Here is a 24,676-nt window from a genome sequence, read left to right as displayed (position 1 = left end):
GTATTAGAAACAGAATTGGCTAATCCTTGTTTGTGGAGGATTCTGGGGCATATTGCAGCATGTTTATCAGTTCATTCTTGGTGCCAAGGTCAGACCAGTAGGGTCACATCTAGAGATGTGGGATAAATTTGATTCAGTTTGCATTTAAATATACCTAATAACAAACTTTCCAAAACAACACACAAACCAGAACATCCTTCAAAATTCACACTTTCTGATTTTTGCAATGCACTTTTCCAGCCATGTAATGTGTAAATAATAATAATAATAATAATAATACATACACTTGGATAACACGGGCATGAAAATGCACGTATTAGCAAAATATAACATACAAATATGTGTTACGTTCGGGGAAATGGCTTTGCAAAAATGCGTACGTTAGGCAAAATTGCAAATGTGTATGTTAGGAAAAATATGCATTAAAAGGCTGGTGAATTTTCCTTTTTAAAAAAAAACAAAAACAAAAAACAACCTAAGATAAAATTGCAAACTGATGTGGAAATGTGGAGATTTGAGCTTAAGACTGATAGAATGAGAAAGTGAAAGAAACTGAACTTGACATATGGGTCTATCTCTAAGCACACGGTCAATCTGTGTGGAAGCACCCTGGAACAGGAATGAACAGACTTCTGTTGGGGAATCTGCTCTGGTTTTGACTTGAACCTGCCTGAGCCACATGCAAAATGGCAGCTCAAGGGGTGGAGCTAACTGCTTACTGAATCCCATGTGCCATTACACTGAGTGGGTGCGTGGGGCTTAACTGGGGCTGTGTTAAGTGGGGCTGTGTTAAGTGCACAGGGTGCAAATTCATCTGCATTTAGTATTATTTTAACACTCTGTGCTAGGAGGGGAGGGGGAGATTTTAATTAAGACTGCAGAGTGGAGAGAGAGGGTAGGCTTAACTCTTGCCTTCCCAGCTGCGATCCTCACAGAAATGGACCCTCATCTTGCCCCAGAGGTTAGAAAAAGCTCCCATTGGGACAACTGGACTAATCGGCAGGCCAAAGATTTTCATCGGGTGGGAAGGGCTAAACTTCTCTTTCCTGCATGCTGTGTTCCTGATTGGAGACCACCTCATGCTTAGTATTATTTTCTTTAATGTAGGAAAAGCTCTCGGCTGCACATCTAAATGCAGCGTGTTGAAATTAGGCTCTCCGTTGACCTGCATGTACCGATACAAATCTTAAACCTGAGTCAAATCAAGGATTCTTTTTGCTGCTGGTATTGATAAGCAACTGGGAACCAGAAACCTTTGCTGATCTACTGCAAATCATCCAGTGATTACCACTACGCTCAAATGTACCAAGTGCTTCCCTGTGGCTTAGCAGTGCAAGATTAGTCAAGGTGACCAAAACGTTTTTCAAATGGGGCAGAGCCGCTGATCTGCCATGACTGATCTCCTCATCTTCTGAGGTGCTTCTGGACGAACTACCGGGTTCCCCCAGAATGAACGCTACAATAGCAGAGCTTATTATGACTAAGCACATGAACTAACATGGCTAAGGTCTGGTTCCTGGCTTGTGCACATTGCGCTAGCTTCTGGTGATTGTTGTGTCATTAAATAAAGGCACAAATAAGCATTCAGCTTATTATGATGCATGTTCAGCTTCACATCATAGCCAAGCACCAGGTGAAATTCAGGGGCACACATTCGTAGTGTGAGTATTTCCAACCTCTGTTTAATTCCAGCATTAAAACAACAACAACACGGCGGAGGTATCTGAGCAATTTTAATTTTAACTCGCCCCCCCCTTTAATGTTCCCACTTTAGCAAGAAGCCAAAGGGAGATGACCTTCGAAGGCTTTATACGGTACATGCTTTCGGAAGAGTGCAGCATCTTTAAACAAAAGCACCGGACGGTTTACCAAGATATGAACTTCCCATTGTGTGACTACTTTATATCATCATCACACAATACCTACCTGATACAAGACCAGCTTGTAGGGCCAAGTCACCTGTGGGGCTACGCCAAGTATGTACATTTATTTGTGGGGTAGGGCAGGGGAGAGGTGAGGCCAGTAGGGTGTGGAGTAGCAAAACTGTGCGGAAGTGTGTTGTGTTTCCTAACGGTGTTCTTTCTCCATATTTAAAATAAACACAAATGTTTGCAGCCGTTGAAGAAAAAATAACTTGGAAAAATACCTATGGGTTGTATTATTGCGCTCATTGAATTATTTCTGCTCAGACAATGGAACGTCTGTTACTTCCCCCGACAAATCTGCCCTGGAGAGTTGGTGGGATTGAGGGGGTACAAAGGAGGAAAGTTCCATTGCATGTATAGACATTATCCTGCTGGTGCAATAATGACTTCATTGGAAGCAAGTCTGTGGCTGAGCTAGAACTGAAATAGGGGTGGAATATAGATGCATATAAAAACTGCTTCAAAAATGCTTTTCTTAAAAATAAAAAAATACATTGCATTTTTCATAAGGCTGGCCATCGCCATCTAATGTCACATTGTATATTGCTTTTAAAACACCCTTAAAATGTTTTATTTGCAGCTGTATAGGACAATGGCAGAATTATTCTTTTGTTCTGATTTAGTGCTTTCTGAACTTTGGGATTCTTTTGAACCCCTTTTGGCGTCCCATCCAGAGCCTACAGTGTGCCCTATGGCCAAACGTGTGGGAAATCTTGTGTGCAATCTTGTGGCTGGTGGCCTTTCTGTTCCTCCATTTGCCAATCCTTTTGGTGCTAGCATTGTGACTGGCAAACACAAATCCCATGGCTTTTTACCATGAGTACCCGTGGCATCATGGCAAATCACTATGGCACCATTGGCAAAACCATGTGATTTGTCCCAGGCAATAATTGCGCCCGGTCCTTGTCTCTCTCCCCCTCCATCTGTGTTGCAGCAAGATTGCCTTGCCGCTTCATTGGAAGAAAGGGTGGCTGGGAAACCTCAGCTTGCAGGAGTAGGTTCCCTTAGCTCACATTGCTTTAGCAGGATTGGTTACTCAGAATTGGGCCCACAGATTTAAGAATGGCAATCCAAGTCAGTTATTAAGTTAGCCCTTCACAGTTGCAAGGAAACCTCCAGTCAAGAGGTAGATGGTGCACCCAGTTCCTGCTCCGGAAAGGTTTTTACACAGCCAGAGTTTGGAATTCAGTGTCATCTGAAGTTTGTGGGTTTCATAAGCAGGAATAATTCTTCTGAAATTGCCTCCCAGGATCCGAAATGTCCCAAAATATCATCTGGGTCTTGCAATGACAAAATATGGTTCTCTCAAGACTTTGGGGACTTGGGAATATCATGCTGTCCAATGAATTCTTGCATTCAAATCCTTGCTTATTGTGTGGCTTTGGATAAGTCACAATCCTACCTCACAGGACTGTTGTGAAGATCAAATGGGATTCCCCTAAGCTGCCTTTGAGCTCCTTGGATGAAGGGCAGGATATGGATAGATCAATATGACGACTAAATAAAGAGTTACATCTTAGCCTCTAACTCAGATGTAGGTACAGTCACAACATGACCTTCGATGTTATTTTTGGTGTTAAATTGAATTGGTTGAAATTGTCAATGTCAGCTAAATAGGGGCTTCCAGCACAGAGATAAAAGGACAGAGTTATACCTCTATCTCAGCCTTTCTCAACCTTTGGGTCCCCAGATATTGTTGAACTACAACTCCCATCATCCCTAGCTAGCAAGGCCAGAGCTTAGGGATGATGGGAGTTGTAGTCCAACAACATCTGGGGACCCACAGGTTGAGAACCGCTGCTCTATCTGAATACACAGAGTGATGGCCAATTTAGAACTGTAAATAAGACTGTGGCTCTCTAATATTTTCATATCTCTATGGGAGTGCAAACTGTTTGGAGCAGATCTGTTTTCTTAAAAACTGTGGATCATCAAAATGTGTGCTACCCTATCTGAGCTTCTAGCGGAGTGCAACTCCATAGCTAAACAAGCATTATTTGGAAAGCAGAAAGCAATATGAGTGCTGATGAATGGGACACAGATCTTTTTATTGTCTTCTTCTTCTTCTTCTTCTTCTTCTTCTTCTTCTTCTTCTTCTTCTTCTTCCTCCTCCTCCTCCTTTCTTTTTCAATTTAAAGTTCCCTGAAGAAGGGATGCCGCTGTGTAGAAATTGATTGTTGGGATGGTCCAAATAATGAGCCTGTGGTTTATCATGGACATACCTTGACGAGCAAAATTACCTTCAAGAATGTCATCGATGTGGTCCACAAGCATGCCTTTGAGGTAGGTGCAGGTAGTTGGTCAAAAGCTCTGAAAAATGTTCACAGGGCACCGTAGGGTACCTACTTGTCCTACAGCAGTAACAGATGACTCTGAGGGTGGGTAGTCTGCCGACCTATGAGAGCCTTATATGATGCTGTCAGCTGACCTACAGAAAGCATAAAACAGATCTTAGATGTGAGCCTGGGACACATGGCAGGGCTGGATAACAGATACAAAAACACAGTGGTACCTTGGTTTACAAACTTAATCCATCCGGAGGTCTGTTCTTAAACCAAAGCGTTCTTAAACCAAGGTGTGCTTTCCCATAGCAGCGGGGGACTCAGTTTACAAATGGAACACACTCAACAGGAAGTGGAACATGTTCTGCTTCCAAGGCAAATTTCACAAACCAAAACACCTACTTCTGGGTTTGCAGCGTTCTTAATCCAAGTTGTTCATAAACTAAGGTGTTCTTAAACCAAGGTACCATTGTAATTCCTTTGTGAAAATTACTGTGGGCAGAACAGAACTGTGCAGTGAGGAAAACCTTGATATGTTTCGAAAACGGCTGCTTGTCGTAACAATTTTGGCAGCATTTGTGTGACTGCTGTTTATTTATTTGCTTATCTGAAGATTTCTCAATCGTGAAAGAGAACTAAGTTGTTCACCAATATTTATTAAAGCAATATTACATTGAGCCCCCAGTTCAACACAGCCAATTCCCACTTTCATAGTGTCAAAGCCACCAGAGATCAAATTCACATTCCAAAACTGGGGAGTGTCTCTCCAAGAAACCATCCTTGAAATTCAGGGGCAAAGCAGCCCAGCATTCCACTGTTATGTTCTGTCCGCTATCAGCAATCCTCCATTCTTTGTAAAAGCCACTTCCTAATACGTGGGTGGTGCTATGGGTTAAACCACAGAGCCTAGGACTTGCCGATCAGAAGGTCGGCGGTTCGAATCCCCGTGACGGGGTGAGCTCCCGTTGCTCGGTCCCTGCTCCTGCCAACCTAGCAGTTCGAAAGCACGTCAAAGTGCAAGTAGATAAATAGGTACCATTCCGGCGGGAAGCTAAATGGCGTTTCTGTGCACTGCTCTGGTTCACCAGAAGCGGCTTAGTCATGCTGGCCACATGACCCGGAAGCTGTACGCCGGCTCCCTCGGCCAATAAAGCGAGATGACCGCTGCAACCCCAGAGTCGGCCATGACTGGACCTAATGGTCAGGGGTCCCTTTACCTTTAATATGCGGCAGCTGCAGGCATTTAAAAAGAAAACAGAGTCACAAATCCCAGATGGGCATGGACGAGCTCTTGGTCATGCCTAACGTAGCCCTTGGAATCCTCCTAAGAACATAAGAAGATAAGAAGAACCTGCTGAACCATCAAGTCCAGCATCTTGTTCTCACAGTGGCCAACCAGATGCCTGTGGGAAACCCACAAGCAGGATTCAAGCACACAAGCACTCTCCCTTCCAGTGGTTTCCAGTAACTGGTTTCCAGAAGCATTGCTATCATGACTACTAGCCATTGATAGACCTCTCCTCCATGAATTGGTCTAACCATCTTCTGAAGCCTTCTAGGTTGGTGGCCATCACTAGCTCCTGTGGGAGCAAATTCTATAGTTCAGCTTTGCTCCTGGTCATTATCTGCAACTGAGCATGTATTTTCCCCTCAGAAAAGTGAATCAGGGATCAATCCTTACCCCTGGTGAGCAGCAGTGAGAAAGTGCAGCTGTATTCCTGCTGCTTGCACCACCAGTGGCAACGGCAGTGTTGAAGAAAGGCTGAAGTAGCAACAATTTGCCAATGGTTTAGTATCTAGAGCAGCGATTCTCAACCTGTGGGTCCCCAGATGTTGTTGGACTACAACTCCCATCATCCCTGAGCTCTGGCCTTGCTAGCTAGGGGTGATGGGAGTTGTAGTTCAACAACATCTGGGGACCCAAAGGTTGAGAAAGACTGATCTAGAGGATCCTTGGCTAGCTCAGATCTGCTCCTAACTTACCCCGAAACACCGCGTTTAGGGTTTACACTGACCATTGCCAGCAGTAGCTTCCTTCCACCCCCACTTTTCCTATGACAGTTGTGGATTCTCCCCACTGGTAGAGGTCAAAACAGCCAGGCAGTTCTGGGTGGTGGGATGCCCATGACACATTCAACTACCCTTGAGCTTACGTGGGTTGAGGTTTGGATTCTTCTGTTAATGGACTTCCTCAGTTTCAAAAAGGGGAGGGATACCAACAGTCTTTATGTTAAATTTTCAGGCATCAGATTATCCCCTTACACTATCTTTGGAGAATCACTGCAGCGCTCCACAACAGGAGAAGATGGCTGGCCATTTGCTAGACATTCTCAGGGATACCCTCTGTACTTCAACACTGGATGACAGCATGCCATCTGAACTACCCTCTCCAGAGGTAACATCCCACCCCCCAAACCCAACATCATCATTATTATTATTATTATTATTATTATTGTAAAATATGGCGTTTTGGGGTGTTTTGTTGTGTGTCAGTTTGTGTGTGTTTGTGTGCAAGCTCTGCAACTGTTGTGCACATTTGCAGCATAATGATTATTCAGAGTTTGGAATATCTTCGTCATAAAAAATGAGATTGGGGAGGGGGAAATGAGATGGTGCTCATAGGGCTTGTGATCAATATTACTCTTGTTCCAGCCCATTCTTCCACTTCCACCCCTCCTCTCACCATAGCTCATTCCGGAGCCTTTAAAACTGTGAGTGAAATGAAGTAGTGTGGTACAGTGGTTAGACAAGGGATTGGGAAGCCATGGCCCTCCAGATGTTGGAAGACTGCAGCTCCCATCAGTCCCAGCCAGCATGTCTAGTGGTTGGGATTTATCAACATCTGGGGTGTCACAGGTTAGCCACCATGGATTAGACTGAGGAGACCCAGGATCAGATCCTCATCTGGCCATGAAGATGAGGGATGGCCTTGTGATGGTCACAATTTCCCAGCCTAGCCTAATTCACAGGCTAGATGTGAGGATAAAAATGGGGAAGGGGAAGAACCACTTATGCCATCTTTAGCTTCTTGGAAGGATATAAATATTGCAAGTATGAGAGGGCAGAGGAGCCTGTGTTGCATTGATTGATAGACTGCTTCCTGTATAGGCTACACATTGCCCACCCCCTTCTTCAAACAAATTCAAATATAATTGTTTTCCAGGTAAAACAAATAGTCAGATATGAGACATTCCAAGCTATAGACAAGCCATGCTGATATCTCAGGAACAACACACTGTCCTTGAGATGACAACATGAGCCTACATGCAGTGTTGGTGTGCAACACTTGAATTGTGCTGCCTGAGTTTCTTCACACATATGCACGGTGCTGCAGTCTTGAAGAAAGGACCACACTTGTGTAAACTGACTCATAACTATGGCTCCCTTGCTTGCTTCCTAGAGCTATATGCTTCTCAAAATTCCCTGTGGAACGCCCTCCCACCAGATGTCAAAGAGAACAACAACTACCAGACTTTTAGAAGACAGATGTCTGAAGGCAGCCCTCTTTAGGGAAGCTTTTAATGTTTGATGTATTATAGTATTTTAATATTTTTTTGGAAGCCGCCCAGAGTGGCTGGGGAAGCCCAGCCAGATGGGCGGGGTATAAATAAATAAATAAATAAATAAATAAATAAATAACAACAACAACAACAACAACAATTATAAAATTGCACTCAGATTGTGGGTGGAGAAATGCCAGGCTTCTCTAGGAGAAGGAGAATTTATCCAACAAGTCTCAAGGGTGGGGCTCACCACAAGCAGTGGTTATAGTGCAGCTTCTTTCTTTAATTTTCAGGAAGGGGTGGAATGGATAACCACGGTTTCCTTTTCATTAGCCCAAAAGCTAATCCCTACATGCAAGTCAAATCTCCATGATATAATGTTGGTCGATGACTTGGATGTGAACAAATGAATGGCTTCTGGGGTTTGAAAGAGGAGTGGAGTGGATAGCCATGGTTTCCTTTTCATGGTGTCTGCTGGTCTGGTTTGCATAATGTTTCCCCAGAGTGGACATCTGAACAAAAATGGCTTTTGTTCCTGTACAGTTGTGTGGTTTACTGTGCTGAGTGCCCTCAAATTTCTTCCCGCAGCAACTGAAATTCAAAATCTTGATAAAAAACAAGAAAGTCGGAACTCTGGAAGAAACCCTGCAACGCCGGGGCCAGAGATGCTTGGGCCAAATAGCAGAGCTCGAGGAGGTCATGGAGTCAGAGGATGACGGTGATGAAGACCCTAAAGCACAGTTGATCAAGAAGCCGCTTGCTCGATTGGCGTCAGCACCCAAAAAGGATAAGAAGGACAAGAAGGTAAATATACCTTCAGTTAGAGGTGGGGAGTTAGATTTTGTTTGCATTTCAGTGAGAAAGTCGCTAATTCACACTTCTTGAACCAAAACACGAACAGAAAGCCAGCTATCCTTTGAAATGCACACTTCTCGGATTTCTGCAGTGCAGTTTTCTAAGCAAACACTGTGTACTAAAATGCATATATTGAGGGAAATGTGCATTAAACATGTGTGCAGCAGTGAAAACAACATTAAAATGCATTGCATTAGTGCAAATTGCTTGTAAAAATGTGCATATTAGTCAAAGATATACACAAAATGTATTAATCAGAGGGTTTTTTTTATCGCAAATTGCTTGTAAAAATGTGGGGAACAAAATTTAAGACTGGGAAAATGAGAAAGGAAGAGAACTGAAGTTGATAGATTCCTCTATCCTTAACCTCCAGCACACCAGATTTTTGCAAAAGCAGAAGCCATGTTGCCTGTCTCAGTGACTATTAACTGATGGTTGGTGTTCAATGAACAGGACATCTTAGCTATTCAGTTATACAAAAGCCCCAGGAGAGAATCACCTCATATTTCTCACTTTGCAAGGCTGTAATGCTTTAAAACTTTTTATTCACAGACTCATAAGGTTAAAGTCGCCATGTTGCTGTCAGAACTTGTGATATACACAGCTTCCCGGTCTTTTGTCAGCTTTGAAGATTCAAAGGAGAAGCAGAAGTTTTATCAAAATAATTCCATCGGGGAGGTGAAAGGACAAAAACTTATAAGCAAGAGAGGTAATTTACAAGATTCTAAAATCAACACTTGCTGCTATTTGCTTCTTTAAACTATTGGAAGAACTAAACTTTATGCATGGCACAATACAGAATGGTATTTAACTAAGTCCCACTTAGAGTAGACTTCTTGAAATTAATGACTCTTGAGTTAGTCATGTCCATTAACTTCAACGGGACTAGATGGATGCCCATTGAGTCCCAGTGGGGAAAAAGCAATAATAATAATAATAATAATAATACCCCAATGTGTTTCATACTCAGCGCAGTTTCCAGAATGCCCTTTGCAACCAGATTGTAAGCCTCTGTGCTTGCGAATAAGTCATACTGATTTTACCGGAACTTATTTCCAAGTAAGTAGGCTTAAACTTGCAACATGCAAGAGAATCAGTCCTAAGGACCCTCTTGTAGACGTCATTCAGTGGGATTTACCTCCAGATAGGTGAGCATAAGATTGCATCTTTGTGGTATTACTGATCTTTGCCGTACTCTGTTGCATCGAGAGCCAAATCCAATCAAGAGGTCTTTACTGGTTTACTGTTTGCTTCTGCAAAGAAGTCGAAGTGCTGTCTATGGAATAAAACTCTAAATAAATAGATATTTATTTGTTTCAGCCACTGGCCTTTGCAATCTGCACAAAACATAAAATGCACACATATGTGAACAACTAAGCAGGGAAAATTACCAAACTCAACTGAGACACCAGTCATTTGCTTCCCGATATAAGCATAATAGAAATATATACAAGTATAAACACTACTGAGTGGGTAAAATTACTAAAATCAATTAGAATTTTAAAATGATACAATTTAAAACTCTGGGCACTTTGGCAGCCCTTATTTTAATGGAGGTTGCTATGAATTTTGCAGGTTTTTTCTTCTTCCTGCTGTCAGCAGCTTATATTGATCTGCAAGGAGAAAAGTCATTGTAATAATTAGCTGGGTACCCCAGCTGAGACAGAAATAATGGAGTGATTAACTCTTTGTGTGGATCTCTCTATAATGAGCAAAATAACACGACCCATTATCTGGGTACTACCATCTCCAGAAACTTAGGGCTATTGGAGGAATTGCCTTCTCCCACAGAAGCTCAGCCTTATTATAAGATCTGCTTCAGAGATCATTCTAAGGATGCCTCTCCCCACCTTCTGAGATTAGGCAGAAGGCGACAGGTCATTCATTCCCCATGGTGTTAACATCCTGGAACATCCTCAGAGGCTGCTAACCTTGCTGTCCTTCAGACATTGGGTTGATGTTGGTTGCTCATGTACTTGGAGGACTATCTGTTTCACCGCCAGGGACTGCGCTTGAGGATTTTGATCTTTGTGAATTCTGATATGACCTGACTTGTTCTGCACTTCCTGAACTAAAATGAAGATAAGAACCTTGCAGCTCACCCTCTTGATTTTACACTTCTTTGAAGCTTGGGGTGAACTTGTCATCTCAAAAAAAAAAAAAAAAAAAAGTATAAAAAACCTACATAGAAATGCTTATTTTTGTGAGAGAAAGCTTTTGGGAATATGCCTTTAAGTGCAAATGTTCAAGTAGGGATTTTAAAAATCTGCATGAAGATTTGCACCTAAATTTCCACCTAAATTGTGGAACTTCCCCTCTGCCAGAGTGTGTTGAGTTTCTGTCTCCATTATACAGCTTTTGAGTTAAGATGCACCTTTTACCTTGGCCTCTGGCAATCAAAGCATTTTTGTTTTCTGGTCAAATCCCTTTTTATTGAATGTATACTGTTCTTTCACATTTAGAACGTCCCCACCCCCGTTTTATAACTGTAAAGTTTTAAAATCTATTGTTATAATTCTATACTACTTTGTTTTAACCTGCCCTGGGACATTTATGGTAAGGGGTGTGGGCAAGAATATCTCTATCTCTATCTCTGACTCCCCCCCCCCCACGCACACACAGAGTGCTTTTTTCTGGTAGGACGCAGGGGTACGCATACCCTAAACATTTTGTGAATCTAAGTTTGGCTTCATTGAGGGGCAGTATTTCAATATGAGTAGGAAAATGAGAGTACCCATAAACATTTTTTTTAAGAAAACAACCCAGTATATGTTCTTTTTATATATACAGTCATACCTCATGGGACGCGGGTGGCCCTGTGGGACGCGGGTGGCGCTGTGGGTAAAACCTCAGTGCCTAGGACTTGCCGATCCCATGGTTGGCGGGTCGAATCCCCGCGGCGGGGTGAGCTCCCGTCTTTCAGTCCCAGCTCCTGCCCACCTAGCAGTTCGAAAGCACCGCTAAGTGCAAGTAGATAAATAGGTACCGCTTTAAAAGCGGGAAGGTAAACAGCATTTCCGTGTGCTGCGCTGGTGCTGGCTCGCCAGAGCAGCTTCGTCACGCTGGCCACGTGACCCGGAAGTGTCTCCGGACAGTGCTGGCCCCTGGCCTCTTAAGTGAGATGGGCGCACAACCCTAGAGTCGGACACGACTGGCCCGTACGGGCAGGGGTACCTTTACCTTTACCTTTACCTCATGTTACGTCCGCTTCATGTTACGTTCTTTCAGGTTTTGTCCCGCGGTGACCCAGAAGTACTGGAAAGGGTTACTTCCGGGTTTCGCTGCTCGCACATGCGCAGAAGTGCAAAATGACATCACACACATGCGCAAAAGCAGTGAATCGCAACACGTGCGTGTGCAGACGCACCGCTGCGGGTTGCGCTCTTTTCATGTTGCGGACGGGCCTCTGGAATGGATCCCATTCGCAACCAGAGGTACCACTGTATATTCTGGAATGTATATATATTCTGGGATGCCTTTCCTAACAAAACACACATTTCTAAACACTCTTTGATTGAGGCCGGAACTGGATGGAAAAGACTTGTAAATAATAAATATATGTGAAACGGACTCATCTGCCCACCCCTGTTTCCTGCTTCATTTATACTCATAACTTCTGCTGTTGCCATTTGAAATAATTGTATCCTTTTCATTTTAATATTGTGCAGGATTTATTTAGTGGTTGTTGCAAGCCACCTTGGAGGCTTTTAATCAGAAGCGCAGGTTATAAATATTTCAAATGAGTACAAAAAATAGCACAGGCTCGTATGTTGGTTGCTGCTGCATCGCATAGGGATTCCCATTTCATATCAAGAGTTCCTGGCTGAAACATAGCACAGCACCAGAAGCAGAGAGAGATGGATTGCCTAGAAATTGTAGCAAAAATTACGATTCTTGGGGCTTCTCAAATCACCCACTTAAACAACCCCTCCCCCGAACTGGAATAAATGATGCAAATTGGGCCTCCTGCAGTTTGCATAATCACAACATTTGTTTTGTGGAGTGGGAGCTATAATGGCATTCAGAATTTATCCTTAGTTCATTTCTCTAATAGTCTGGTGGTTGAAAGGTTTACATTATAGATCTTCAGCCAGTGGGCCGGGACCCACAGGTGGGTTGCGAGGCCATCCCAGGTGGTTCACGGCCAAGCTGTTGCCGCCATGTTGGATTCCAGCTAAGGTTGACCAAACGGAAAGGGCACTCACAGGGGTGTCTGGGCTCTTGCCCACATTGATCTGATGAGATACTCGCTGTATCCACTTCAATGCATGCTGCAAAGTGCAAAGCAGCAGGAAGAAAGGCAAGAGCCTTCTTCAGTAAGGAATATATTTCTGGCCAATTGTAGGCCTCACTTTCCTATAGCTATGCCTGTAGTGAGAGAGCTCTCTATGGGGTACAGTTACAGGTAGGTAGCCGTGTTGGTCTGCCGTAGTCAAAACAAAATAAAAAAATTCCTTCCAGTATCACCTTAGAGACCAAATAAGTTTGTTATTGGTATGAGCTTTTGTGTGCATGCACACTTCTTTGGATACACTGAAACAGAAGTCACCAGACCCTTATATATAGTGAAAGGGTGGGGAGGGGTATTACTCAGAGGGGTGGTGGGAATGGGTGATTGGCTGATAGGTGTGGTAAGCCTGTTGACGACTGTTAACGACTGCAACTGGTCTTACAGAAAAAATCAAGGGGCGAGATGGCTAAAAATAGCTATATCATGTATAATGAGATAAGAATCCAATGTCTCTATTCAGACCAGGTCTCTCCATGGTTTTAAGTTTGGTAATAAGTTGCAATTCAGCAACTTCTCTTTCCAGTCTATTTCTGAAATTCTTTTGTAATAAGACAGCTACTTTGAGATCTTGTATAGAATGTCCTGGGAGATTGAAGTGTTCTCCTACTGGTTTCTCTGTCTTGTGATTCCTGATCACAAGATTTATGTCCATTTATGGGGTACAGACACTCTGTTCACATTCTAGTCCATTTCTGTGGCTCTCATGACTTCTTCCAGAATAGAGCTATGCTGGTGACTAGAACGCAGAAGTGCACACTTCTGCACAGGGGAGCACCCTGGTGGGTTGCTTGGTTGCCATCATGGCAGCAGCTGGAGTCCCAGGAAGTTACATCATAAGTCGGGCTGCAGGAGATGAGAGCTGGAAGGAGCAGGAATGCCTCACCGTCCTCTCACAGTATTGTTGTGAGGATAAAATGGTGAGGGGGATAACCTTGAGCTCCTTGGAGGAAAAGTGGGAGATAAATGCAGTGATAAATGAATAAAATAAACAATAATAAATCACATCATTTCCAGTGGGAGAGAGTTTAGTGGATACTTACCCTCCCTTTTGAAATCAATAGAACTGAACCTTCGCTTGAACATATGCTTTCTCCTTGTTTGTTTTGAACAACAGGCACATTTTTACATGTTCTCCCTGTGACCATATGGACTACAGCCTATATATATATATATATAATCAGAGTTGAGATTTCTTCCAGTGTTAGAATCCTTGATATCCTGTCATCTATAACTGGTTCATGGTTATGTTGATTTCCAGTGTCCCTGTCTGGCTAGGTTTATGTTTTTTTTTTTTTAAATGTTACTTTTGAATATGAGTTCATAGAAGAGATGTAAGGAAATATTGCGAAGCATTGTGGGCATGAATATTGCATGGTGACTTTGCCACAAACACACATCAAATTATCTTACCTTTGAAATATTAAAATTTTGTACTTTTTAATAAAATATGTGCACCATCCCTCTTTGCAGCTCCTGACTTCATTGCACACACAACAAACTTCATTACAAGAATCTACCCCAAAGGAACCAGGACAGACTCTTCAAATTATGATCCACAAGAATTCTGGAACGTTGGGTGCCAAATGGGTAGGCTTTTCCATCTAATTTTATGTGATGTGTTTGCATGCATGAAACACCAAAATAGGTTTAGATATATAGATTTGATAATGTCTCACATGGATGAAAGCGGGTTGGGGGCTGACATATATTGGAATCTAGAGTGCTTTTGGGTTGCAGTCACAGGCCAGAGGGCTGAGGAGGGCAATAAGGTTAAGGTAGGTGTGTGGAACTTATGTCCCTTCAGATATTGCTAAACTAGAACTCTGATCAGCTCCAGAAAGTGTAGCCAATGGCCAGAGTTGATGAGAGTGATATTTCAGCAGCATTGGGAGAGCCAAAGATTCTACACACCTGGAGACAGTAAAGCAAAGAAGCATCAAACACATTGGCCAGTCTGAGATGTAATGGAGAACCATAGTGGAGAGTCGGGGCAGCGTGAATCATGTGGTCCTCCTCCTCCTCTCTTTGTGCACTGGGGGATGTGCAAAGTATCTTTTTGTAACAGACTAACCACAGTTCCCTGTGACATTTGAACTCAGGAAACCATGGTTTGTGTAAACAATGGTTCCAGCACAAGCCAGGTTCTGAAGCCATGATATGAGCATTACTCATTAACCATATTTTAAACAAAGGGCAGTTGCCTCCATTTGGATGTCATGGAAGGCTGTACACGTTTTAAAATCAGAAATGAAAGCATCCAATCTGCTTGAAAGAGGAGGCTGGAAAGAGGCGGAGATGTGGTGGACTGCAACTGCCATCATCATGCTGGCTGGGCCTGATGGGAGTTGTAGTCCAATAATTTATGGAGAGTGGAAGGTTCCCCAGCCCTGACCTGAATGCAGCCTTGATGATAGCGGACATATGGCCGAGTCAAAATTGCAATCCCTCATGCTCAAAAATATGCTGTGCTGGCCTCCTAAACAGATGTCTAAGTCCTCTTCCTGTAGCACACTGCCTAATGTTTATGTCTTAACTTGTTTGTCATTGCAATGGGAAATGTAACAACAAATTCATTATATGAAGCCATGTACTTTGTTTCATCCTGCGGCAGTTGGGGGGAAGAACAAAAATACTAATTACATCTCTTCCTGCTCATTGCTTTCATTTTTCGCTCCTCTTTAATGGCATGTGTGTAATGCATAACAAAAGATAAAGTGATCTGTTTGGTGATATTAACTCCTTGCCTCTAAAAGCTTTGACTGGGTGCATTGTTGGCAGTGGACAGTTTCCTGGCATGAAAGGATCATTTATTGAGTGCCACTCAGGACTCAGGCAGCCTGGACTGCAGGAAATTGGATGATTTGTAAATGTCACCGCAGCACCCAGAACTGAATGGGTGACATGCGGAAGGAGTGACTTTATTTCTATGAAATTAAAAAGGTTCTGAACCAAAGAGTTTTGCCCTTTGAGATATAACTATTTTGAGCTTGTCCGCATGCTGCCAATCATCAGATTTGTATGATGGGAATAGCAATACAGTCTCAGAGAGAGAGAGAGAGAGAGAGAGAGAGAGAGAGAGAGAGTGAGTCAGTCCCTTGTGAATGTTGACGCTATGCATGTATGTTGAGTTGGAAGTATGTTCCATCAAGCTCAATGAGACTTTGGCTGCATCTACACCTGCTGTCTAAAACACAATTGAAGCACATGGCTGGAAAAACAACCCCATGGAAACTGTAGGTCTTTAAGATGTTTGGCAATAGTAGCTCTGTGAGGGGATAAACAACAGTTCCTGGGATTATTGGAGGAAGCCATGTGTGTTAAGTGTTCTTTAAATGCATAGCATAGATGTGATCTTCCTCCCAAGCAAAACTGCAACAAGACTGCAGCCTTAAGGTCTACAAGCTTCCTTATCAAACTGTCACCTATATTTATTATAATCTCTGTTCCATTTAAATGCCTAACAGATGAAAGTTTTACCCACCTGGTGCCCACCAGATGTTTTCAACTTGAACTCCCATCAGCTTCAGCCTGCATGGTCATGCTGGCTGAGGTTGAAATGAGTTGCAATCCAAAACAGCTGGAGAGCGTCAGGTTAGTGAAGGCTGATTTACAGGATAGATGAGGAGGTTGTGGTGGAAATATCTACCTTACCTATCTAGTTTTATTTAATTCATGACCTCGCTTTGAAGTGTTCTCCAGCAACAGAACACCCAATGAAACGAAACACAAGCTAAGCAGAACAATAAAACTACCAAAAAGAATGCCAAGCAGAGAGAAGCTAAACAGCAGTCAGTAAATCTAGATGAAATCAATTAGGCAAATTAAAGATCAGAAGATTGTCTAAACAGACAGAAAATCTTTAGGTTCTAACTTTGGCATCTCCAGCTAAAAGGTTCTTATAGGAGGCAATGGGAAATAGCTTTCTCTGCTTAAGATATTGGACTGCCGTGGGGAGAAAAAAATGGACAGTACTAGGCTAGATGGACAAATGGTTTAACTTGATTCAAGGCTGCTTCTGTGCACCTTTTGAGCACAACAGGTCTTTAAATCCCATTTGAAAGGGTCAATCTTCCGACTTAAGGTGTTACCTAGTCCAGGTGGCACAGCTAGGAATGCTCTTTCTGCAGTGGCTGCCAAACTAATGGACAGGGATGGGTAACCTCATGCCCAGGGGCCAAATATGGTCCTTCATTATCTGGTCCTCAAAACCCTCCCCAGACCCCACCCTACCCCAGCCCTGCTTCACACTCCAAGTGCCTTGCAGGAACAGGCCTTTGAATACTGATAATGACTCTTGGTTCTCTGGATGGAGGTTAGAGAGGAATCATAGGCTCATAGAATTGTAGGGTTCATCTGAGGCTAATCTACTCCAACACCCTTCAATGCAGGAATATGCAGCTGTCCCAGACAGGGATCAAACCTGCAACTTTGGCATTATCAGCAACATGCTCTAACCAACTGAGCTATCTGCATGTGTAGAAACTAGGCTGCTGTACAAAGATAAAATTTAGAATTGTTGCTCCACCCAGTTCTGCCCTAGACACCCCCAGCCAAGGAAGGTACACATCTGATAGTTAATTCTTTATTGACAAAAACATGCACTTACAGCAACTCCCACAGTGCTCTGGATACACATGGAAACACCCTTCTAGCCTCTAGGAAGTTTTCCCTAGCTCTGTGTCCCATGGAGCAGTTGCATAGGATAGATTATGAAACCATCAAGAGGTTTTCTGAACTGCATTTTAAAGCCTGGGGAGGTGTGTTATCTCACGATCCCCATGAGATGTGCACAGGAGCCAGAGTCCCACATCTAAGCTGCCAGGCAAAGAGGCTACAAGCACGTGCTGATATAGGTGCATAGAGCAAAATGTGCAAGTGTTGGGGTATGTGATCATTGCATGCACCAGAAATTCAGAGGCCCAGCCCTTGCAGTTTCATCACTCCCATTTGTTTTTTCAATGTCTCTGTATGTGTGTGTTTCATCAGATCCTGGTGTGTGTGTGTGTGTGTGTGTGTGTGTGTGTGAAGGGGGGAAATATTTCTGAAAATCAGTCATTACTTCAGTTGCATTTAAAAACTACAACTGCTCACACAATACCTTGTATGCAACTGAAAATATCTCTTCCCCCACTTGCAGTGGCCTTAAACTTCCAGACACCCGGAGTACAGATGGATCTACTGAATGGAAAGTATTTGGACAATGGTGGCTCTGGTTACATCTTAAAACCAGAATTCCTGAGAAAGAGAGACACAGACTACAACCCACATGACGTAAACATGAAATTCAGAGCACTTACACTTACAGTAAGGGTAAGAAGGTTTCATTCCACCTTTTACTTATCATTCATATATGATACTTATGTTATGTTTTATAAACCACTGAGCTTCTTGGGCTTGCTGATCGGAAGGTTAGCAGTTTGAATCTATGAGATGGGGTGAGCTCCCATTGCTCTGTCCCAGCTTCTGCCCACCTGGCAGTTCGAAAGCATACCAGAGCGAAAAAGACAACAGTGACTTTAAAAAGGAATGGGAATTTTTTTTACAAGATATTTGCAGAAATAACAAAAAGAAATGTACTCAATGTCAAGATTTGAATAAACTTTCACAACTTTATTGAATTTCAAAATGGAGGATGACAATGTAACAACATTTAATAGTATATATACATGTAGAATACAACAAACAATGCAACAAACCAGAGGAGGAAAATGAGGGACACCAGGGGGAGGGTGGGGATTGTAAAGGTAGGATTGGATTATGGTACATGATATTTGTAATTATAAAACTTTAATAAAAATACTATTATTAATAAAAGATAATAATAAAAGAAAGCACACCAGAGCAAGCAGATAAATGGGTACCACTGCAGCGGGAAGGTAAATGGTGTTTCCGTGCGCTCTGGTTTCCATCACAGTGTCCTGTTGTGCCAGAAGCGGTTTAGTCATGCTGGTCACATGACCTGGAAAGCTGTCTGTGGACAAATACAAGCTCCCTCGGCCTAAAAGTGAGATGAGCGCCACAACCCCATAGTCGCCTTTGACTAGACTTAACCGTACATGGGTCCTTTACCTTTTACCTTTACCTTACTTCTCCTAAGCTCTTTTTTTTTTTTTAAAAAAAGACAATATCCCAAATTCATTATTGGTTTAACATTATTGGTTTAACATCTCTGGTGACTCTTGGCCCATGTGCTCACAGGTAAAATCCCTACCCTGCCCTGGTGAGGGAAGCTGCGTAAGTCTAGCCAAGCATGGTTAAGTCCTTTCAAATCCAACCAGCTAGGGCAGTGCAATGCATCTTTCTAAGAAGTGATCAGCACCCTGGACAGCTCACAGTGGACTTCCCCATTGGCTCAGTCCTGTTCAGTGGTGGGCAGTCAGCGGTTCAGTGGTGGCAAGGATGGGGCCATGAACCCACAGGGTTTTTAATAGGTGCCCTGCCCCCCAGGGCCCCCTGAAGTTGGCGCCTATGGCCCTAGTTCATCAAGGTTGATGGCAGTTGTAGGCCAGCAACATTTGGAAGGCCACAGGTTCCCTATGCAAGATCTGCACTGATAGCATCCAGAGTTTCAGACAGGAGACTTTCCCAGTCCTACCTCAAGATGCAAACCTATTCCTCAAAATTTCCACTTATCTCAATTTGCAGTGTAGTTGTGCAATCAGACAATGTGTACAGAATTCATATATTTGGGGAGAATGTGCATGAAAATAAACACATTAGGGAGAATAACATACAAAACGCACCATATTAGGGGAAATTGCTTGCAAAACTGCATACAAAACTGTGTTTACAGGGAGAAAAAAGCAGACAAATTTCCCCAGATTGCTGTAGAAATGTTGAGAACTGAATGTAAGACTGGTACAGTGACAAATGGGGAAAACCAGAATTGACAGATCCTTCCATCCATGCTCAGAACAGACACACTGAAATTAATAGACCTTAGTTAGTTGTATCCATTCAATGGGTATATTCGTGAGTAGGAGTAATAGTAATAGGAGTAATACAACCCATGGATTTAATCAGCATACTTTGAACTAAGAAGAATGCAATAATTTTAGGAGCAGCCTTAATCATGAGAGCTAAATGGGGGCTCCATATTCAGAAGGACAGACTTTATGTTCAGGGTGTGTACATTTTCATACCAGAGACTGAAACCAAAAAAAGGTGATGGTGGCACAATGCCAGGAACTGCTGGAATCCATGTGGCTGCCCCATGTGGTGAACTGTTGAACTTCAGTTGGCAACCATCTCAGATTGACCTTCTGGATTGACTCTGCTCACCCAAACTGATCGCTAGATCTTTCTGGACAGAAGAGAGTTTAGAGAGCCTCTTTTCTCAAGCTAAATCTTGCTAGAGCAACAAGATCTGCCTGAGCACTACCTGTATCTTGTATTTTCCCTCTTCATCTGGATCCCTGCCTTCAGAATTCTTTCTCTTGCATCCTGATAATTCTTTGGTCTCCTGTCTTTGGCCCACTTCCCTGTTGTTTCTTAATTTTTACTCCAGCCTCTCATTTCCCAGCTCCTAAATTTCTCCAGACTTGCCCATGACCCAGCACTCACTTCACGGCCAACTTGTGATCTTCACAGAAACATGCAGTTGGCCGTGTTTGGAAGCAGAATGCTAGATGGGTCTTTGGTCTGATCCAGTAGGGCAGTTCTGAACTGGGAAACCCTTCCTGGAGGCAACCCTAATCATGCCTACTCAATACTAGGGATGCCAGAGAATTCAGAAACAGGAGCAGAAATGGCCATTGTTCACTTACTTATCCCATGTCTGGAAGAGAAATCAATTCAGCAAGTACAATTGGAATTAGCTGCTGTTTTTGCTGCCAGTCTGTAAATGATACATAATTACTTATGTTCCCCCCATTGGTTTTGTGTTTCCTTTGCATGGAAATGAAGGGGGTGGAATAACATCATCACAACATAACTAATTAATTAGGTAACTTATGTAAATTTTGCCACCATGGATAGCGAGACAAATAATGTAGTTTTTGGCAGAAGATCAACTGCAGCAGAACAGAAACAATTCTGCATGCAAAGAACACAGAGCAGCATGGAAAATGATACCTTATTAGATCCCAACTCTGAAGTAAGTCCCACTGAATTCAATAGGGCTAGGAATGCAGGGGTTATAGTTACAGTTTACCCTCTCTAGCCCCCTAGCTACAATATATCCCTGGACTGGGATTAAATCTAATTTGCAGCATCCAAGAACGAAACTGAACTTTCCAAAAATTCTGGCATTCTGCTTACAAGGCAGCCTCATTAAATACTGTTATTTACAAGGATCTCGTTCTCAGTACACCTAGGTCATTCTTCAGCTGCAATTTAGAACATTACCGTAGCATGTTGAAAATAGAGAGAGGCAAATTGAATTAAACCTTTCAGGGCAAGCTGTGATATTCATGTACAGAGATGGTTCTGGAAAATTGCCTGTTTGAACAAAAATAAATCAAACAGGTTTGATTTATTATCTGTAATATTTCCTGGTACTCTCCTATGCTTGTTGTTGAAAATACCTCAAATACTATAAATTCTGTGGCCAGCAAGCTGCAAATAGTTATCAAAGACATTTGACAGGTTATTAAATACCAGCGGTGTACAGTGTGTGTGGTTTTTTTTTGGGGGGGAAGGGGTTGGTCTGGCTACAGAATAAGCATTCTCTTCCCATCTTGCCAACCTTTAACAAAGATTTTGTTCACTTTTTTTAAAAAAAATGCATGTTAAACAAGGCCAGATATTTTTCTCCCTCCTTCATAAGGAATAGTTGAGGGAATTGGTATGTTTAGCCTGGGTAAAGAGAAGATGTGATAGCCATCTTCAAACATCTCAAGGGCTGTCACATGGAGGATGAAGCAAGCTTGTTTTCTCCTGCTCCAGAGGAATTCAAGTTACAAGAAAGGAGATTCTGAGTAAATAGCGGGAAGAACTTTCTGACAGTAAGAAGGATTCAGCAGTGGAACAGTCTTCCACGGGAGGCGGTGGACTTTCCTTCCTTGGAGATTTGTAAGAAGAGGTTGGACTAATTTGTGGAGAATTGGTCTATCAAAGAGTATTGGTGAAAAAGAAGCTCCATATTCAAAGTCAGGACAACCCTAATGCATTAAGAGGTATAATACACCTGACAAGTAGAAGTAGAAGATAGACATCAATAGCCTTGTCCTCCATGAATTTGTCTAACCCTTTTTAAAAGCCAACCAATTTCCTGTGGGATTGAGTTTCACAGTTTAACTATACACTGTGAAAAAGCACTTCCTTTTATCTATGCTGAATTTTCCAACATTCAGCTTCATTGGATTAATGAATTATTGCATCGTAGTTTTGTTTTTAAAAAACAAAAAAACTTTGAGGTTTTGGTAATGAAAGCTTTCTGTCAGGAAATCTTATCTGCCATTATGATCCATCTGATTAAGAAACCCCTGACAAGCTTCTGAGAAACTCCCGAAGTTCTCCAAAGTATAATTTGAAAGTTAGTGAATCATATGAACCAAGAAAGTGTTTGAGATATAGGTATCACCCAAGCACTATGGGGGTCTATGTCTATGCAGTTTGTGTTATACAGTATTGGTCCTGGACGACTCTGTGTTCTGCTGATTTTATAACATCTTATTTTTATGTTTATGGTAAAGTGAATCTTTTCTAAAGCATTTAAATCATATATACTTATGGATGTTTTTCCTCCTTCCACAGCAGTTAATGGATGACTCCTGTTGTTGACAGTAGGAGAAAGATTGAACGCTATATAGGGATCCATGCTATAGCAATCTTCTTAGTAGGGCTAATGGTTGTAATTCTGAAAATCTCAAGAGACTTAAAGAGGATGACACCGTGGAGTGCTGTAGTATTTATTTATGTGGCATTTTCAAAGCTCTCATCCCAGGGTTGAATTGGACTGCAAAATTTCGCAGTTTGCAGTCCAGAGGTTGCTGGACTACAACTCCCATCACTTCTGAGCATTGGCCATGTTGGCTGGGGTTGTATCATGTGAAATTTGTAAATTCAGAAATTCAGAGAGTGCCCTCCATCTTTTGATGCTGGGGCTGTCTACCCTCACACTAGCAATATTGTTGTTATAAAATAATAATGATGGGTTGTCTCCCATGCTCGTCCTACTTAGAGTAGACCTACTTAGAGTTATTCTGAGTAATTCTTACCTGGATACAATCCCATGTTGTTGCTGCAACAAGAGCAAAAACAGAAAAAGGTAGAGTGAATCAATTTCAGCGCAGTAAAAGGTAAAGGTACCCCTGACTGTTAGGTCCTGTCGCAGATGACTCTGGGGTTGCGTGCTCATCTCACTCTATAGGCCGAGGGAGTCAGCATTTGTCTGCAGACAGCTTCTGGGTCACGTGGCCAGCATGACTAAGCTGCTTCTGGTGAACCAGAGCAGTGCACGGAAACGCTGTTTACCTTCCCGCTGGAGCAGTACCTATTTATCTACCTGCACTTTGATGTGCTTTCGAACTGCTAGGTGGGCAGGAGCTGGGACCAAGCAACGGGAGTTCACCCCACCGCGGGGATTCGAACCGCTGACCTTCTGATTGGCAAACCCTGGAGTACCCACTCACCCATGGGGTTTTTTTGTGGGGGGACGCCTAGCCCTGGTGGTCACCCCCAAAGCCCTAGCAGCCTGGAGCATGTCATCTTTTATTCAGATGACACAGAGTGCGCCGCCATTCCACACTAGTTCTCTTTAAGTGTGTGGGGTGAACATGTGTAGACAGAAAAACGGGAGTGGGCGGACAAGCAGACACCTTGAGTTCAGCATCTCCAGCGGAACCAGCGCCACTTCAGATCTTCCAACAGTGAAAGGAGAAGTCTCAAAGTGGATTCTTGTGGGAACGTATCTGTCAGAGCTGGCTCCTGGTCCCAGCTCACAGAGGACCAACGCTAGCCGGTATTAATGTACAAAAGTCTTTATTGAAGTACAGTTTCCATTTCCAAGCGGCAGCGCCCCAGCTCTACGTCTAGGTTTTAGACCGGCGAAGCTCCATCTGAATCTCCGCCCCCTGTACACCAGTTTAAGACTCTAACCTTACTCCACCTCTTCCTTCTCTCCTTTCTCCTCTGGGTCCTGCTACCCCCCGGGGTCCCCTCCTTCCTGGACTCTTCCGACGCAGACGTTGACCCCCCTGACTCCTCCCGCTCTCTTCGGCGGGCTTTAGGACCTGGCTCCCTACCCGGGCTGCCAACTGTGCCGCCCTCCTGTACATTTGAACTTGGCGCGCGCGCGCAGCGTTTAACCTTCCTCTTAACCGTTTCCTCGCTCCCCGACGGAGGCGTGGTCAATCCTGCCTCATGTTCTCCCGCTGGCAGCGCGCCGCCTGATCCCGATGCCTGGGACTCCTCCCCCCTACTGCACTCTGGTTTGGACGCTGGTCCGGATCTCCAACTGCTGCTCTCTGAGTCCCCTCTGGCCCCTTCTTCCTGAGGTGTCCCCCTGGGCACTCCCCTTGCCCTGACCATGGGAGCCCCTTTCTGTGAATCCTCCGATTCACTGGAAAGACTCAGAGACCTTGGACCGCTGTCATCGCTGACATTTCCTTCGGACTCCTCCCCCTCGCTCTCCATTTCCTCCCTTTCCTGTGCCTCTGCTCCTGAACCCCTGACAGTATCTCTGCAATTTGAGCAATTCATTCATGCTGGCGGTTGATTTCCTTTATGCAGATTATCAGTGGTTGCCAGCTGCCACCAAGCAACCTATCCAAGAGTAATAAGGCTGATCCTGTAGTCAAGATAGAGATTCATGGAGTTCCTGGAGATATGAACAAACAGCAGACTTCTGTCATAAAGAACAATGGTAAGTCTACTACA

At 43.3% G+C, this 24,676-nt stretch overlaps 1 protein-coding gene and 1 long non-coding RNA gene across 2 annotated transcripts in view; one reads left to right on the top strand and one right to left on the bottom strand.

The window, feature by feature from the left end:
- The window catches only part of LOC310659326, a 192,378-nt gene that overhangs the window by 77,095 nt on the left and 90,607 nt on the right, over window positions 1-24,676 (bottom strand). The gene's annotated exons all lie outside the window — the stretch shown is intronic.
- Window positions 1-24,676, top strand: part of LOC310659078 (1-phosphatidylinositol 4,5-bisphosphate phosphodiesterase zeta-1-like) — a 42,303-nt gene that overhangs the window by 14,751 nt on the left and 2,876 nt on the right. The window contains exons 4-11 of the mRNA XM_083402060.1: window positions 1,775-1,976; window positions 4,064-4,208; window positions 6,450-6,602; window positions 8,299-8,514; window positions 9,118-9,274; window positions 14,327-14,443; window positions 17,994-18,166; window positions 24,530-24,662. Of these exons, the coding sequence (XP_083258186.1) occupies window positions 1,775-1,976; window positions 4,064-4,208; window positions 6,450-6,602; window positions 8,299-8,514; window positions 9,118-9,274; window positions 14,327-14,443; window positions 17,994-18,166; window positions 24,530-24,662 (1,296 nt within the window). The remainder of the gene's footprint in view (window positions 1-1,774; window positions 1,977-4,063; window positions 4,209-6,449; window positions 6,603-8,298; window positions 8,515-9,117; window positions 9,275-14,326; window positions 14,444-17,993; window positions 18,167-24,529; window positions 24,663-24,676) is intronic.

Source organism: Podarcis tiliguerta, assembly GCF_965153285.1.
Source record: "Podarcis tiliguerta genome assembly, chromosome: 10".
Classification (NCBI taxonomy): Eukaryota; Metazoa; Chordata; class Lepidosauria; order Squamata; family Lacertidae; genus Podarcis; species Podarcis tiliguerta.
This window is presented reverse-complemented; position numbering and strand designations above follow the sequence as displayed.